This window comes from Lissotriton vulgaris, chromosome 3_1 (genome assembly GCF_964263255.1).
Source record: "Lissotriton vulgaris chromosome 3_1, aLisVul1.2, whole genome shotgun sequence".
Lineage (NCBI taxonomy): Eukaryota > Metazoa > Chordata > Amphibia > Caudata > Salamandridae > Lissotriton > Lissotriton vulgaris.
The window spans coordinates 1,080,801,550-1,080,819,753 of NC_141689.1; the positions used below are offsets into that span (position 1 = coordinate 1,080,801,550).

An 18,204-nucleotide genomic window follows, 5' to 3' on the forward strand; every position below is an offset into this window, starting at 1 on the left:
GCTCCAGCGGCCGAAATAATTACCACCACGTAGCCGATGGAATGCAATTAATATAGCGTTGGTAGACAATACAGTGAGAATGCGGGTATCAAATATAATTAACAGGCAGGGGCGGATTGGCAAGGCGGGCATTGGCCGAAGGGCCGGTGTCTCAGTGCCCTCTGTGGGCCGTTTTTTTCTCCCCTTTCCCAGTCCACAGAGAGTGGACTAGGAAAGGGGAGAAAATAAAACCGGCCCACAGAGGGCACAGAGACCGAGACAGAGAAATGAAAGCAGCCTCGCTGTGCGCCGTGTGCGCCATACAGCGATTATCAGCTGTGGCCTCTCCTTCACCCTGTGCCCTGTCAAACAATCACGCTGAGGCTGGGCTGAGGAGGGGTGATTGCTGGCAAGAATCGGCCTCCCTGGGGGCCAGGTGTTGCTCAGGCCTTTGAGCCATTTTCACCTCAGCCCCCCTGGGGCCCACGAAGCCCAGAAACAGTGTTACTCTTAACACCTCGCCCACAGCCCTTCTCATTCAGGGCATAGTGGGCGAGGAAGAATGGGTCTCCCTGTGTGGGCCAGGTGATCTTTGGAACTCAGGCACCATCTTCACCTCGGCCTCTCCCTGGATACTTGGCTACCTTGGATGACCCAGCAGCTGTGTTTTGTGCTCCCCTGCCAGGACATTGCCCTGAGGCCTGGAGGGCTGATTAATTTACTAATTGCAGGGGCCTTACCTCTGTTCATGTGCTCCTAAACTGAAGGGCTGGGGAGGGCTAAGTAGGTTAGTAATAGCAGGGGCGTTGCTGCTTTTCAGGTGCTCCTGCGCTGAAGGGCTCGAATAATTTTGTGACAGAAAGGAGCCTTAATGTTTTTTTTAGTTGCTCAGCATGTAGGTTATGGTCATCTTGGCCCTGTGTCCTACGCAAGAACAGTATTCTCCCACTTTCATTCCTTGTCTGTGCAAATGGTGTTTCATGAAAGGGCACGCCCCTTGAATGTGGGCCATGCCCCTTAAATATGGGCCACGACTCATGAATGTGGGCCACTTTTTTCGTCAGTGACTGGGCCAAATTGTGACCCCAATCCGACCCTGTTAACAGGACAATAAAACGATACTGCAAAGTCGCAGGTGACCACTAACAAGTTACCAGAAAACCAGTTTGTCAAGATTACATAAGGAAAATAACAATATAGCAAAACCAGGCATGAGAGAAAGACACCACTTATCTTTGGCTGCGAGCTGCGATGAAAGAGGAGGAATGGCCAGTGATGATTACTATGACCTGGGTACCCCCACCTGATTGGCTGGGATCGAGAAACTGTTGCTCTAATTAACTCTATTGTTTGTTTCTATTCCCAAGGTCTCATGGGAGTTGTAGTTGTTGAGTTTGTTTTGAAATGGCTGCCGTTCAATAAAAGTGGAGAAAGTAAAGCATAACCCTAGTTTCCGGTCCTGATATATAATCTGCATTTGGTTTTGACAAAATGTTTTTTTGTTCCTCATATGTATGAGGCCTTTCAAGGAGTCCACCTCAATCTGAACATGCTGGCAAAAAACATGATCATATCTCATCAGTTCCCAAATGGCAGCAGAGGCTCCCGATTGTGTAAGGGATACGATGGGCCTGAATGAACACCCCACCCAGAATCTACCATTCAGGCAAGCCTACCCAAGGTGTCCATCGAAGTTCAAAAGCCAGATACATGAAGAATGAGCCCTGTATTTTGTGGGTCCTGCTGCTACAGTAAAACTTGATTCCTATGGCCCCCTGTCTCCTTAGACAGACCTAGTGTGGCAGGGGAATAAGAACCTGCTGCACCGTAAATTCCCTGGGGATTAGTTTGAAACTATTTTCCCCAATTCAGCTGTATAATAATGGTGAACTGCTGTTCCGCTCCCAAAGACTGTTTTGCGTTATTTTTACAGCACTGCGCCCACTTCGACGGTCTTTACGTGTTTGATGGTTTCCATTTAGGATTGATTATAGCATTCATGCAACAGTTTGCCGTTCTTAGTTCTAATTGCTTTATTTGAAAAAAAGGATTCGTTTTTAAAGAATTGTTGTCTTGACTAGCTTATGTCACACTAATAATGCGTTAAGAAACTTTTCATGTTTTAGTCTTTCATGAGAGTATCTCGGACAAAATATTTAGTCCTGAACAACTGAATGCTACCTCTTGTTTTTTTTATTTGAAGCTATGGCATAATTGACTAGGGTCCACTGATTTCATTTTAGAGCTGAGTCAGTACGACATCTAAGTACCCACTTAATAAGATGTGAATGGATGTAGAATCCATTCATTTACATTTTTTTAAAGGATGTCTGTGCATGCACATTCGTTTTTTTGTCGGGACCTATCAACCCCCCCCCCCCACCCCCTCGCCATTTATCCCCTTAAAATGTCGTTTGTTTTTCACCCCTTTTGTACAATTGGCTTTAGTGATAACATCTAGAAAGATTGAGCATGCTTCAATTGAAAGAATTATTTAGCTGTTTTTTGCGTGTATTCTAATTTTGTTTTGGTTTGAATTACAGATTCTCTGCAACGACTGTAGTGCCCGATCCATGGTGCCCTTCCATATTCTAGGAATGAAGTGTTTAAGTTGTGCATCATACAATACTGCCCAAGACGGAAAGACAAACGTGCCGAATCCGCCTCAGTGATGATTATGCCTGTTGAAAAAGATAGACATTTTGTCAAAGAGCTATTTAAAGGGCCTCATCCCTTGTGGTGGGGCTAGAGCTTTGAAATATTGTAAGATAACCATACATCTGTTTCTAGTTACATCTTCTTGAAATAGCGCTGGTTGTACAAAGTATAATCGCTGAATGATAATGAATTTTTACTCGTCTACCATGCAGATAAAAAGTAAACGGCTTCTACAGATATTATTTAGAGTGTGATCCGATAATTGTTTTTAAAACCGTCATTTTAACCTGGAAATTGAAACCGTGTGATTGGTTGCTAAGTGGCCGATAACATGAAATTGGAATTATGGGAGCCACTGGAATTATGTGGCAAAAGATGGCCAAATTATTTGGTAGGTATAACTGTATTAGGTACAAAGGAAAGTCAAATTGTGCAGCAGGGAAAAGCAAATCATAAAGACAACTTATGCATCACATTCTGCGACATGATTAAGTGGTTACATTGCTATTTAACACATTCAGCAGATCCCTATTAAATATGGATTTTATCTTGCATTTGAGCACATGTCCACCGTTTTATTAACCATTACATTTTTATCTCCCAGAATAAAATATTTTTTCTAAAACATATACAGTGTTGAACTCTGCAGCAAACAAGTCTACATATACACATGGTTTGGTAAGGGTGATGTGCCCGGTTATGTTACATATACACATGTTTTGGTAAGTGTGATGTGTCCGGTTATGTTACATATACACATGGTTTGGTAAGGGTGATGTGCCCGGTTATGTTACATACACACATGTTTTATTAAGGAAGATGTGCCCGGTTATGTTACATATACACATGTTTTGTTAAGGGAGACGTGCCAGGTTATGCTCTAAAACCTGCCTTCAGTTTGCGGTTCCCTCTGTATTGATACATTAGGCCCCCTTGCAGCACCTATATTTTCCATATGTTTTTTTATTAGGAGGTGTTTTAGAAGAACATCAAATGTGGTGCATCTATTTTTAAAGTCTAATGTCCTGAATTCTAGCGAGTGAGTGCCCTATTGAAACCATTGCTTTTAGAACCGTACCTATGATGTAAACATGAATTTGTGTGAACAGTGAAACAAAGACAACATTTTCATGGCAACGATGGAATCGTTCGTGTCCTGTTCTAATTGAACTTAAGTATTTTGTGGTTTGTTTCGTGCAGCTTGCAATATCCCTCTCCATTAGTTAGCTATGTTTACAGTTTAAGGGAAATACTGTCATCTCGAGCTCAGGAGTTGAAAGGTAACCAGCTGATTTATGCAAAATGTCAAGCGTGGTATCATTATCTTCAGCAGTTGTAACAACTTTTGATAAAACATTTTGTTGCTATAATCTGATAATTGTGCTGCAGATGTTGCGTTGTGTGGCAATTGAGGCGAAACAGTATCGCATAGTAAAAACTGTGACTGCGGAATCACCATTTCCAAGTGGCCTTGCATGCAAAACGCTCCCTGATGCCAGTCAAATTTTAACAAGTGTTTTTTCTGCTAAAATAAACTATCATACTAACATTTTATTTCTTAATATTTCAAGGCACAGGGTGAGGGTTTTCAGGGAAAAGCATTAGTCAGATGCACTTACATTTACTGCGAGAAGTAGAAATGGGACTAGCACAAACATATTGGGGTTTGCAAAGAAAATGCAATGCTGAAATAGTACTGGTGCTGAATGTGAAGAATATGAAGGTTAAGACTAGTTCAGCCCCTATTTGAGACCTGAATCCTCTACTCTAAATCAGAGGCTCAACTGGTTTTGACAAATGTCTGCAAGATGACTGAAGACAGCTAGCCTTGTATAGTCATTCTACCCAGCCTCTCAAAGTGAGTGTGACATGAGGATCCCACACGGTTAGTCTGCGTATATGTGACATACTTCTGGAACTTTCTAAGGAAGATGTTACAGGTGATTTTGTTAAGGCATCACAATCGCTGGTTTCCTGCCAAACGCTGCTTGGAGTAGGGCAGGGAAATTGTGCGGCATGGCTAAAGAAATGGCTAATTAAAAGAAAAATTGCCTCTGACACATCTTTTTGACAGCATGCATACACTTAAATGATCCACTGGCTTTCCCCCTTTTTAGTAACCAATCTAAAGTCGGATCGGCAATTAAAAAGAGTATAATCATTTGAAAAAATGTTTTCTTTTTCAAGCAGATGTAAACAGCAACACAGGGTTGGAAGCAACTAAGGTAATGGGAGAAGGCAACACGTTTCACGGTTGGGGTGTGGAAGCAACATGGGGGGCACAGGTGGGGGAAAAGCAGACCACACAGGAAGAGCGTTGTGGATCCATGGGTGGGAACAAATGAACGAAAGAGCAACATGGAGCAGGCAGGGGAGAAGCACATGGGTGAGAAAGCAAAGAGTAATTACACAAGAGTTAGAGCACACATGGAACATAGCAACACCTAGAACAAGCGGGGAAATGAAGTGCATAAGGGAGACAGCAGGAAAACACATGCACTCCCATGGAGTGCTAGCTAAAAAGAAAAAAGTAGTGCTTGAAAAGCAAGTGATGGAAGCATAGAAGCCACCCTTTCAGAAGAAAGGGTAGAGAGGCTATGCTCCATTAGAGGGACAAACACAAGATTGACAAGCTGAGACACGAATAAGAAGTAAGCGGTTAGAAAGCCAACCAATGGTAAGCAATGGACAGGCTGCAGGCCCTTGTATATTCCTAGTATGCACATAATATATGTCGGAACTGACAGTGCATGCCCAGCCTAGCGGGCGAGACCTAAAAAGGGGCTAACCCATTGCCCCATGCTCTATGCTGTTGTTAATGGAAACAGAAAGTGAATGGCACTCAGACCAGTAGTTCAACAGGATTGACCCAAAGTCCCTCTAGGTATGTATATGTACATGCATTTTTATGAACTTTTTGATTACACGAGCCAGGCGTATATCCAAGGCAGTTAGGCCAGATCAAAGAAGGCCTTTATTATACACACACCCCACTAAATGCTATGCATAACAGTATAAACATTATATAAAACTACATTTGGCAAAACAATATACAGCCCCACCCCCACCCCAAGAAGCCTAACAAGGTTTCTCAAATGTAAATTTTCTTCCCCTAGCACTTGTCGGAGTGGGGAATTAACACCAAAACCGTTTCCTACATAAATAATCTGTCAGATTTCATATAACAAATTTCCCATCTGTATTTTAAAACAGTGAAATATATGCCCATCCTTAAAGGCCTGTTGCCTTTAACGTATGTTTTTCACTATGAATAAGTCAGGCCTGCTGCTTTTGTTGTAAGTTTTCATACTATACAAATTAGATCTATAGCATCTGACCTTTTTTCCCCAATGACCGAATCAAGCCTTTATACTTTTCAACTGGCTCATCACCATAACCAACTCGGATCAACTGTATTGAGCATAAACCTTCCCACTAGTCGTCATCAGACATGTATTCCAAAATATGTAAAATGGTAACATTTGACAAAAATATTTACATTCGCCAGCATACTTAAAGCGCTGATAACAAGCGCTGCTGGACTTAACTAATCTCCTGAGGCACAGCAGGGAGCCACGCTCTTACTGCTCTTTTTTAAAAATTGAATTGTGTTCTATTCTTTTTAAATCTTTGTTATTTACCTGACACTCGAGCCCCTGCACAGCGGATCTAGCGCTGCAGAGGGCGAGGCTGGGCTTGATTGAACCGCCGCCTTCCTTGCGGTGCACAGGCCACGCCCCCGCTCGCCAGCATACTTAAAGCGCTGATAACAAGCGCTGCTGGACTTTACTAATCTCCTGAGGCACAGCCGGGAGCCACGCTCTTACTGCTCTTTTTTAAAAATTGAATTGTGTTCTATTCTTTTTAAATCTTTGTTATTTACCTGACACTCGAGCCCCTGCACAGCGGATCTAGCGCTGCAGAGGGCGAGGCTGGGCTTGATTGAACCGCCGCCTTACTCGCGGTGCACAGGCCACGCCCAATTATTTAGGCCACGCCCCTTCCTTTGCCAATCCTCTACCAGCATATAGGATGTGTCCATACCGGAAGCGCAGCGGACGAGCGCAGCGGGAGCGCCTAAGGCAAGCCCGTCTGCGACCGGACGGGGCCCGGGCCATGTCACTCTGCCCAATCTACTACCCTCACTCCCAGGGACTTGATTGCCCTACATTCACTGAGGTCACTGGACACCACCAGCTCCACATGCCTGCAACAACTAGGTATTTATCAACCTCGGAATACCTTTCCTGAGCTACAGTCCCTCCCGTCCCTTCTCACTTCCGAACCCTCAGCTCATCCTTCTCCTCCTAAACCCCCACTTGCTCAGGCACCCGCCAATATGGAATTAGCGGTTATGTACCTTAATACTCGTTCACTTGTTAGACACCAACTTGACATTTTCCACCTCCTAGACTCGGACCGACCCGATATTCTTCTCCTAACCGAGACTTGGCTGACTGAAGACTCCTCCCCCGACATCCTAGCAGCCACCCCTCCAGGGTATTATATACTCCATGCCAATAGGCCTGCCGGCAAACTAGGAGGCGGCGTAGCCGCCATTATCAATCTCTCCCTCAGGTTCACTTCCCTCTCCCTCCTCAACATCCCTCAGGTGGACTGTCTGGGAATCAGACTTGAATCTTCTGTCTCCCCTCTTACCTGCGTTCTGGTTTACCGTCCTCCACAATCTATGCCCAATTTCTATTCGAACTTTGGTGACCTGCTCTCTCAGCTCACCATCAACAATTCTAAACTCCTAGTCCTGGGAGACTTCAATTACTGGCCGGCAGATACCCATGAAAGCCCTCAGTCCCTGGCCTTCACCGATCTTTTAACTGGGCTTAACGGTACCCAACACATTTATCTACCCACTCACTCCAAGGGACACACCCTTGACCAGGTGTGGACCTATAACCTTGAAATCCAGTCGCTCACCATCTCGCCTTGTCACTGGTCCGACCACCATTTAATTTCTTTTCTCCTCCTGGTTCCTCCCCCGCCCCCGCGCAGCCGAGGCCCTAGCCTCCAAGCTCGCAACTGGAACAAAGCAGACCTTGACCTATTCCTCACCTCTTTATCACCCTCGGCTTTGGTCACTCTAGGCCCCATCGACTCCCAAGAAGCTACACTAGTCGACTGGCTAGAACAGGCCAGCGACAAGGTTGCTCCCCTTAAACTAATAAGATCCAAGCGCCCCCACGACGCACATCGATGGTTTTCTGATAGTCTTAAAACCTTAAAACTAGGTCTCCGCTAGGCCGAACGCCGCTGGCGCAGAAACTATGACCCTGTAAAGAAACAACTCTTCCTAAAATTATTGGGAGAATACAAACTAGCCATATCAGCTGCAAAAACTGCTTACTTTTCCACCAAAATCCTTAACTCTGCGCAGAAATCAAAAGATATTTTTGCAATCGTTGACGAGCTCTCACACCCGGATAGGGTAACTCAAACCCCTTCCGTCTCAAGCACTCTGTGACTCCCTCAACTGTTTCTTTATAGAAAAAATTATCAAAATCAAAAACAGCATCTCCTCCACTCCCCCGGCTGCACCCTCAACTGAGGCTGCACCCTCTGTCAACCCTCAATCCTTGACTCAGTTCCCCCCGATATCAGAAGAAGTCTTCATTAGTCTGCTTAAAAAAGTCTCCTCTGGTTCCCCCACAGATTGCTGCCCCCCGCAATTCTCCGGGCGGCCTTCTCATCCTGTCCTACCCCTCCACTGGCCCTTTTGAACAACTCCCTTCTGCTCGGCGAGGTTCCCAGTCAGTTTAAGAACGCGGAAGTAGTACCCATCCTGAAGAAACCCAGCGCCGATCCTACAATCATGGCCAACTTCCGTCCCATTTCCCTCCTTCCCTACCTAAGCAAGGTACTTGAGTCATATGTCACCAACATCCTCAGCTCCTTCGTTGAGGACTCCAACTTCCTGGACCCTCAACAGGCTGGGTTCAGACCAGCCTACTCAACCGAGGCGGTCATTCTCTCTGTAATGGAGGAACTCCGCAGAGGTGCTGACTCTAACGCCAGCCAAGCCTTAATCCTCCTGGACCTGTCGGCAGCCTTTGACACGGTCGACCACTCCATCTTGGTCGACCGTGTCAAGGAGGCTGGTATTGGAGGGACGGCCCTTGACTGGGTTTGTTCCTTTTTGACGAACCGCCACCAATCTGTTCGAATCTCCCAATTCTCGGCGGATAAGATGAAACTCACCTGCGGATTCCCGCAGGGCTCGTCTTTGTCCCCACTTCTTTTTAATTTATACCTTACCTCCCTGATCCGCTCCCTCCGGGGCAGGAATGTCACTGCATTTAATTATGCAGATGACATCCAGCTCATCTTAAACCTTGACTCGCAGGAAGCGGCCCAGGATTTCCAGTCCACCCTCTGCCATATCAGTGACTGGATGGGCGCTCACTACCTTAAGCTCAACCCTGACAAGACGGAGCTCGTTCTTGCCGGAGGCCCAGCCAACCCATGGAACTCCACCTTTTAGCCCCTTTCCCTCGGCCCCCCTCCTAGTCCCGCCGAAAAAGTAAAAAGCCTAGGGGTCTACATTTCACAAGATCTTTCCATAAACCATCAGATCAGTGCCACAGTATCCTCCTGCTTCCACCAGCTCAGAAAAATCCGGAAAATAGCTCACTTCCTTACCACTGAAGCTCTCACCTTGGCGCTGCTGGCGCTAGTCATCTCCCGGATTGACTACGCCAACGCCCTATACGCAGGCATTCCGCTATACCAAATAAAGAGACTTCAGTTAATCCAGAATCAGGCTGCCCGTCTCATCTACCGTCAGCCAAAACATCACCACGTCCGTCCCCTCCTCAAAGCCCTTCATTGGCTTCCTGTGTCGGAACGCTGCAAGTTCAAACTTGGCTGCATAACCCATAAATCCCTGGCCGGCATCGGCCCCTCTTTCATCTCCTCTCTTCTTCATCCGTACGCCCCCCCCAGACACCTCCGCTCCTCCCATCACGCCCTTCTCCAGACACCTAGGTTCAGGCGAAAAAAGCACGGAGGCCTTAGATTCTCCTTCTTGGCCCCCTCACTCTGGAACTCTCTACCTCTAGACCTCAGACTCTCCTCTTCTTACCCTCACTTTCAGTCTCTCCTAAAAACTCACCTTTTCCGTGGTGTCTATACATAATGCTCTCCTTTCTCCCCTCTCTGCCTCTTCATGGGTTAGTGATCAGCGCCAAGAAACCGTCCGGTGAACGCAGCGCTCTACAAATCCTTTTTACATTACATTACATTACAGTTACTCCTAAGATGGCAAAACAAAGAATATCACAGTGTAAATGTACTCCCGAGGTTTGTCAGAGAAGTGTAATCAACACTGGACACGTGCCTACTAGGGTGATTTCTGAGGTTCCCTGTAATTAAACAACTATTGGCTTTAACACAGCATTAAACCTAATCCACCTGTAAAGACCTATTGGTTTTAACAGGTTTTCCCCCTATAAGTAAGTCAACCCCAATACCCTTTGCTGTAACATTTCGAAATTAACATAATTAAATTTGATCGCGGTATCTGACAACTTTTTCAACGAGTTAGGTCCATAGCCTATATCATTGCCATAACCGACTCAGGCCTACTGTATTGAACATAATATTTCCCTCAAGGCAGCCATTGGAGTGCCCTCATAAAGTGATAAATATCTACAATATAGCCCTCTTCTAAGTGGGTATATACCAAGCATTCTCAAAGTGCACTTCTTCTAACCCAACACAGGATTAAAAAAAATCCTTTTCTACTAAGGTAATCTGTGAGACTCAATGTAACAAAATTCCAGTGTTCACGCTTTCCCACAGTTAAAAAAAAAAAAAAACACGCTTACAGCCCTACAGACTTTAACATATGCTTTTCACAATGAATGAGTCCAACCTACTACCTTTATCATAACATTTCATAATAATAGGTCAGATCAATGGCATCTGGCAATTAGTATAATCGGCTTGTCACCTTAATCGAGTCCGGCCTACTTTACTGAGTTAAGCAATGCATACATTGAAACACAAGCAGCCTTTTTCTGTAGAAGCCCACACCTTCTGCCCAATCAAATGATCTGCTTGAGGGAATCAACAGGTAAGCGGAACCAAAGCTCCCTTTCAATGGTGCTTCTTAAAGTTCTTTTTCTGTTGATCACTTATGTCCGACCACAGCTACGCTCTCAAGCCAAACCTAAAAAGCGAATACAATACAAAGTTAAGTGACTTCATACCTGCGCAATGTGACGGTGTAGCGGATGGCTATTTTCATTTTGCAGTTGTACTCCAGAAATATAGATACTGTTGCTCAAAACACAGAAACAGACTCTCGAACACCGAGCTGATGATAGATTGATGTAGCCACAGATAAATAGAGGTAGCAGCATACACCTGTAGGTAGATGATGTAAGTTTGAAGTAGGTGCAATTATATGTATGTATCCCCAGCTACATAGACATAGCGGACGCTAGAAATAGATACACAGAGACAGATGGAGGTGGCCTCAGATAGATGGATGTAGCTGCAGCTAAGCACAAAGAGCTGCAGATTGATTGAGGCAGCTGCCAATAGATACAGATATACTGAAGAAACCATAAACGCCTTGAAGTAGGTGCAGTAAGATGGAAGTACGCATAGTTAGATACATGTAGTCACCCATAGATGCAGATACAGCTAGCCGCAGATAGTTGGAGGCATCAGCAGATAGACAAATAGCCACAGATAGAGATATCTGCAGATAGACGGAGGTAGACACAGATATAAGGAAGTAGCTGCATATAGATGGATGTAGCTTCAGATTGAAAGAGTTGGTGTCAGATGGAGGTAGTTGGTAATACAGATGATTTCAGATAGATGGAGGTAGCCACAAGTAGATATTAGTTGTCACAGATCGATACAGATAACGTCTTAAAGATACAGACAACTGCAGAGATGTGGAGGTAGCTGCTGGTAGCCACAGATAAATAGAGGTGGCCAGAGATGGAGACTGGTTGGCCCACATAGTTACAGAGAGCTGCATATAAATACAAATATCTCCCCAAGATGCAGATAGATGCAGATCGATATTGTTAGCTGCAGATTGATACCGGTAGATTCATATGGATGGAAGTAGCCTCAGATAGCCTCTTGTAGGTGAAGATAGATGGCAGTTGCTGTAGACAGATACAGATAGCCCCAGGTCGATTGAGGTAGCCGCAGTAAGATGGAGAAAGGTACAGTGATATACAGATACATACAAATCGCCGCAGATAGATGGTAATAGCCGCAGGTAAATGGAGGTAACCGCATATAACTGGGAGGTAGCTGCAAATATAGAGGTCACTGTAGATAGATGGAGGTAGCTGTTGATAAATGGAGGATGCTGCAGAAAGATGGAAATAGCCGCTGATAGATAAAGGTAGCACCAAATTGAAAGAGGTAGCCACCTATAGATAGCTGCAGATCGATACAGGTCACTGAGAGGTAGCTGCAGATAGGTACTGTTAGGCACAGATAGTTACACAGATAGAGTACATAAAAATATCTGCATATAGATATTGGGAGCCGTGGACTATGAGAGGTAGATTCATATGTATGGAGGAAGACACAGATAGCCTTCTATAGGGGCATATAGTTGCAAATAGCCATGCATAGATGGGTTTAGCTGTTCATAGCTAAAGATAGATTGAGGTAGTTACAGACAGATTCATATAGAATTCATCCAGCCACTAATATAGGTCACGCAATGATAGAAATTGGGCTTTTGATTGATGGGGTGAAAACGGTTATCAAGCAACAACCACAACCCTTGTCATGGTTTATTTATTTATTTTATTTATTTTGAAAGTTTTATATAGCGCGAACAAGATCTTTGCAGATATCAGAGCGCTTTACAAGGGCTCGGGGGAAATGGAGTAATAGAATGTAATAGTTGAGGTAGTTAGGTACAAGGTGCATAGTTACATAGGTAGGTAAAAAAAAACAGGAGGTAGATAATAGGTGAGGTAGTACAAGGTGCATAGTCAAACAGTTGCGCCAATAATATAAAAGTACAAAAATAAGCATATACTTGTTTAAGCGTGCTACAGTAAATTGACCTGTGCGTAACCTACAAACTTGGCGCAAAAGCAGTCAGGCTCAAGGACAAGCAGTGAAGATTTCTACATTCATCCTTAGTCACTGTTTTTGAAGTTAAAAATCTCCAGCATGACGAAGCTACAGGCTATAGCAACGGGGGGTCCACGAGGGTGGACAGGCCTTCGGTGAGGAGCTGCTGAACAGTATTAACTGCAGCGGAGAAGAACGTTGCTAGAGCTACCGTGAGGTAAGGCTGAACAGCAATGCACCTCCTGTCAGTTCTCAGAGCACGTTTTTGCTAAAAATTATTTAAGGTCCAAGTTTTGCCTGTTTGGACTCTTTTAACACAACCTCCAATGGCCCAGAACTCTGAGGGCACCACTTGGATTATAGGAATCCCTTCAGTCGGGTCCAGGATTAGGGTTCAAGTTGTTGGAGTCCCTGTAGCTCAGAACAGGAGGCCAGTCCAACTAGCTCGTGGAATCAACCTGATAGTCCTTGGTTCAAGCAACAAACCAGCACTCAAGCAGCAGAGCAGTCCTTTTACTTAGTGTACAGGACGAGGGGCATCGTTATGCGCTCAGTCTTTTCTGTTTGTTGCCATGACTGCATTTGTGTATTGCTTCCGCTTGGTTTGATGATAATCCCCCTGCTTTCCATCAATGGTTTGGCTGACTTTTAGCAATCCACAATCTTGAAAATGGAGTGTATTCGTGTAAAAGCAAAAGAAATCGAGCAAAGCTGGCAATCCAATTGCCTAACATGGAGTTACACCTGAAACCACAACAGCTTATACAACAACAACAGACAGACTGATACACACATACACATAGTTTAATCACTAACCCACCCATGCATTCAGTGACACACATGTAATCACTCACTTAAACAGCCATTCACGCACCTACTAAATCCTCCATTCAGACAATTCTACACCCACTCATTCTTCAATACGCCTTGGCATATATATAATACATATTTAAACTTTTATAGGAACACACATTCACTGGATGGTGTCATCAGAGATGTCATTTGAGATGTCATCAGTGATGTCACTGACCATGTCATGAATGATGTACTATGTGATGTCATCAGCAGTGCATTGGGGGGTGTGAGTTATAGTTAGCTGAACTAACGGCAGAATTTCTATGGTTTTGTAAAAGTGAAATGTCCTACTAACTATAACGTCCCTGAAACCTATGTTTTTTCCCAGTGATAAATAAACTAAAATAAATAATATATATGGTAGTGCTGGACATAGTGATGAAATTCAAAAAATTGCGCAAAGAAATGGCAGCACGCCTGAAAAAAGAAGAAGATAAGGTAGAAAGTATATACATTTTTGTGCGATAAAAATGACTATGAGCTGGGAGACATCTGTAAATTTTCCCAAAAATATGATGTAATGAGAGGTATTAAGGCCAACCAAACAGAAGAGCAAATGCTGAGTACTTCACGAAGCATTGATCGAACAGTACAAACATCCAACTTGGATTTAAGCTCAGCGCCAGCAAATGGCTCTGATACAGAATTGAGGGACACTAACACAAAGTCCCTATGAAATAAACTACCCCAGGAGACTAATTAAATATTTTAGTCATGGACCGGAGGTCAACACTTCACCCAAGAAACCAACAGGCCAAAACAACAGCAATAGGAACTACAAACGTAGGCAGTGGATGAAGCCAATCGGCAACACCACAAGTCCCAAAAGACAAGTGGCAGGGAGATGGAAACAACGTTAGAAGCCCATATATTGACTAGAGACAATCGAACCATTATCAACTTGGCAAAAATAAATCTGACTAAAGCTGAGGAACAAATATTGAGTCTGGGACTGTCTTTTTTTACTACGAAAGCAATTTTAAATATGCGAAAATCCGAATGGATGTAAATTGGTGCATTAGAATGTTGAAGCTTAGAAAATACTCCAAAAGTTGAAACACAGGAGATTGGACAAGAACACCAAAATCCCACCATGTCAGTAGATAGCAATAGGTCATTGCTATTGGATCTACAAGAACTATGGACAGAGGGCAATACATCTGATACTCAAGACAATAGGGCAGAATGAATAACGGTGGAGATCTCAGATACAAACATAAGCACGGAACCAACTATACCGACACCATTCAGAGGCAAATCTACCTTTTATCCCATAATGGTTCGAGACTCGATTGACATCTTGAACTAACAGAACACTGCCCAGCTCAAACATTTGCTTTACAAAGTCCAAAACACCAAGAATAATTACAATCAACAAAACATGGCATATCACAAGCTAATAAATCAGCTTGAAAAATAAAGTTCTATTGTATTCAGAAATGCCAACAAAGGTGGCAATATTGTCATATGGGCTAAGGAGGACTACATCAAAGAGGCATTATCACACTTGAGCGACCAATCTTGTTACATTAAGTGCAACGGGTCAGAACTGAAGCAAATATACAAATACAATGCCAAACTAACCACCTGGAAAACAAAAGAATTACTAACCAAGGAAGAATAAAACTATTTGAGAAATGACCATCCAGTAATTCCTAAAATCTATTTTATTCCTAAAATCCATAGACTCTCACCTCCCGCCGGGAAGGCCAAGTATCGGCCCGAAACTGATTTTAGAGCACACATCGCAATATGTAGACTATTTCTTACAAGGATATGTCCAAACTTTACCTTCATATGTGCGTGATACCAGTGACTTTTTAAACAAACTGACCGACTGCATTAAGCAAAGAGACTACCTTTTAATTGCGCTTGATGTCACTTGGGTTTATACAAGCATAAAACATAGTGACAACCTGAATGCATTAAAACACTACTTGTCCAAAACATCGGAGCAGCTGATGCTGCATACCCAAATGCTAATTGAAATGGTATCATTTTGCCTAGACAATAATGTTTTTATGTTTAATAACATGTTATACAAACAGACTAGAGGTGTAGCCATGGGTGCCAGCTTCACCCCCAGCTATGCATGTTTACACATTGGCTGGCGGGAGGAGCTGGTATTGAGAGTCAAACACAAAGAACAGGTGCAAAACAACATTATGGTATGGCTTCGCTTGATTGACGACCTCTTTGTAGTTTGGAAGGGCAGACACCAAGAAGCGCAGGAGTTCATAAATACTATTAATGACAATACATTGAACCTACATTTTACAGCCTCAATCAGTGCAGACTCGGTCAGTTTTCTGGACATGCAGGTGTATATAAAAAACAACATGATAGAAACAAAGCTCTATCGAAAAGAGACACCAGGCAACGTGACCCTACATGCCAGCAGTGCCCACCCAAGACATTTGGTAAACAGCATCGCCTGTGGGGGAAATGCTGAGACTTAGAAGAGCTAACAGTAATCAAATACATCTCAAACAGGCACAAGAAGAAAGCAAGATGAGGTTCCTGGAAAGGGGTTACTCACACAAGACCATAGAAAGTGCTATTGCCAATCCATGATTGTCGACAGACTTGACTTGATTCAGGATGAACATAAAAAAGTAACCACTGAGTTAGAGCAACATGATATCTCCAAAACAACTAAACAACAAGAATTTAGGATAATCATGGAATTCAGCAAACAAGACAAGGAAATACGCAATATTTTTAAACGCAATTGGCCTTTGGTACTTGATGACCCCATTATAGGAACCACTCTGCCTAGGAATGTCTCAACACTCACAGTAGGGCACCCTCGATGCGAGATAAATTGGTCAAAACAAGTCCATAGTTAATTGAAAGCTGCAGCAGTCTAAAAGCACACAAAGGGTATTTTAAATGTATAGTATGCAAGGCATGTCAACAGGGATCAACACAACAACATACACAACCCCTTTTAGCCCTAAGAAACATAAGATCAAAAAACTACTGACTTGCAAAACAGATTATGCAATTTATGTCCTGATCTATCTGTGCGGCTTACAATACATAGGGAGCACAAAACTCCAAGCCCACAAGCAAATATTACAACATATCAGAGCTATCAACAACCAGGAAAAATAAATATCCTGTTGCCAGACACTTCAAGGAACACCATAACTCAAAGAGTGAGGATTTAAAATACTTCCCTATAGACTCAGTACCGGCTAGTAGAAGAGGTGGTGACAGGGATGGAAAGCTACGCAAGTTAGAAACTAGATCTATCTTGGAGATGGCTTCAAAACATTCAGGGGGGCTTAACATTATGGACGATTTACACACCTGCCTCTAGACTTATACACTACATCACAGGAGATCGGGTTATCACAAATGTAACAGGGTTTTTAATTTTTGTATTTAGATTTTGTACTGGATGTTTTATGATATTTATATATTTATACTTATTATATCCATTGTATGAAATATATATATGTATCTTATCCATTGCAGATAAATAGTAAATAATAATATTACATCTTTATTTGACTCAAGCTAAATCAACATATCCTAAAAACATGAGGTATGATGAATGCAATCTATACAACAAAAAACATCAAAATAGGGATCTTTTGGTGTTAAACCAAGATTTAAGGCAGAACTAATGTTCAATTTAACCAAACAGCTATCAACACATACACAATTGTTTTTTTCAGTTTAGAAAGCTTTATTGAGTGAAATATACCATGTAGAACATCATCACAATAAAAGGAGCAATAAAAAAAAACAGGTCAATACAAAAATTACACAATATAATGCTAGAGTCAAAAAGAAATACCAAAAAGGGATTAATAGGAGATTATACAAAGGGAAAATGCTTTTTAAATTTATTTTGAAATGGGGGGAGGGAGGGAGAAAGAGAAAGAAAGGGGGGGAGGTAAGCAAATCATAAACTGTGAGAGGTGATTAGGAAACTTGTCTAGAAAGGAAATCAGTTAAAGGTAGCCATAACAAGTCTTTTTTGATCAGAAGGGGAGTTGTGGTGGCAAAAGCACGATCAAGTCTATGGTGATGACACAACAAATTCCACCAAGCACTGTGTGAAATGTTTGAGGTGTCCTTCCAATTAGTTGTGATTACCTGCAAAGAAATGGCTATGAACAAATCAATAAAATTACGAACATTGTGAGAAACATTCCAAATGGGGGAAGAACCACCAAGGAAAATATGAACAATATCAAAAGGGTGGTTTGAACATAAAGTATCATTTAACTTAGACCATATATGATACCATAAGGATTTACCCAAAGGACAATGAAAAAACATGAAAAAAATCACTATCAGCATAAGAACAAGACCAACAATGCTTATTTTCAGAGGTTTTAAATTTAAATAAATCAGGAGTAAAAAAAAGTCAGGTCTGTGTAGTACTAGCTGAACGAGACACAGTGTGATCTTTAGACCAAATGGAATCCCAAATTGGAAAAGAAAATTCCTGCATTAGAAAGTCCCTTTCCCAAATGAGCTCAAGTTTAGATTTAGGGCGGTCCAGGGCAGTACGGGAAAGAATCTTAAAAATAGCAGCAGCTTTGAGAGGGATAGTGAAATCTGGCGAAGGGAAGTCTGACGGGTTAACTTCGGGTAAGGAGCTGTGTTGGTTGTATG

General features: G+C 42.9%; 1 protein-coding gene across 1 annotated transcript in view; it reads left to right on the top strand.

Annotated features, from left to right (window-relative positions):
• RCHY1 (ring finger and CHY zinc finger domain containing 1) overlaps positions 1-4,007 on the top strand; it is a 91,344-nt gene extending 87,337 nt beyond the window's left edge. Inside the window, exon 9 of the mRNA XM_086961514.1 lies at positions 2,523-4,007. Coding sequence (XP_086817640.1) covers positions 2,523-2,651 — 129 coding nt within the window. The 3' untranslated portion in view covers positions 2,652-4,007. The remainder of the gene's footprint in view (positions 1-2,522) is intronic.
• Positions 4,008-18,204: the final 14,197 nt, after the last annotated feature.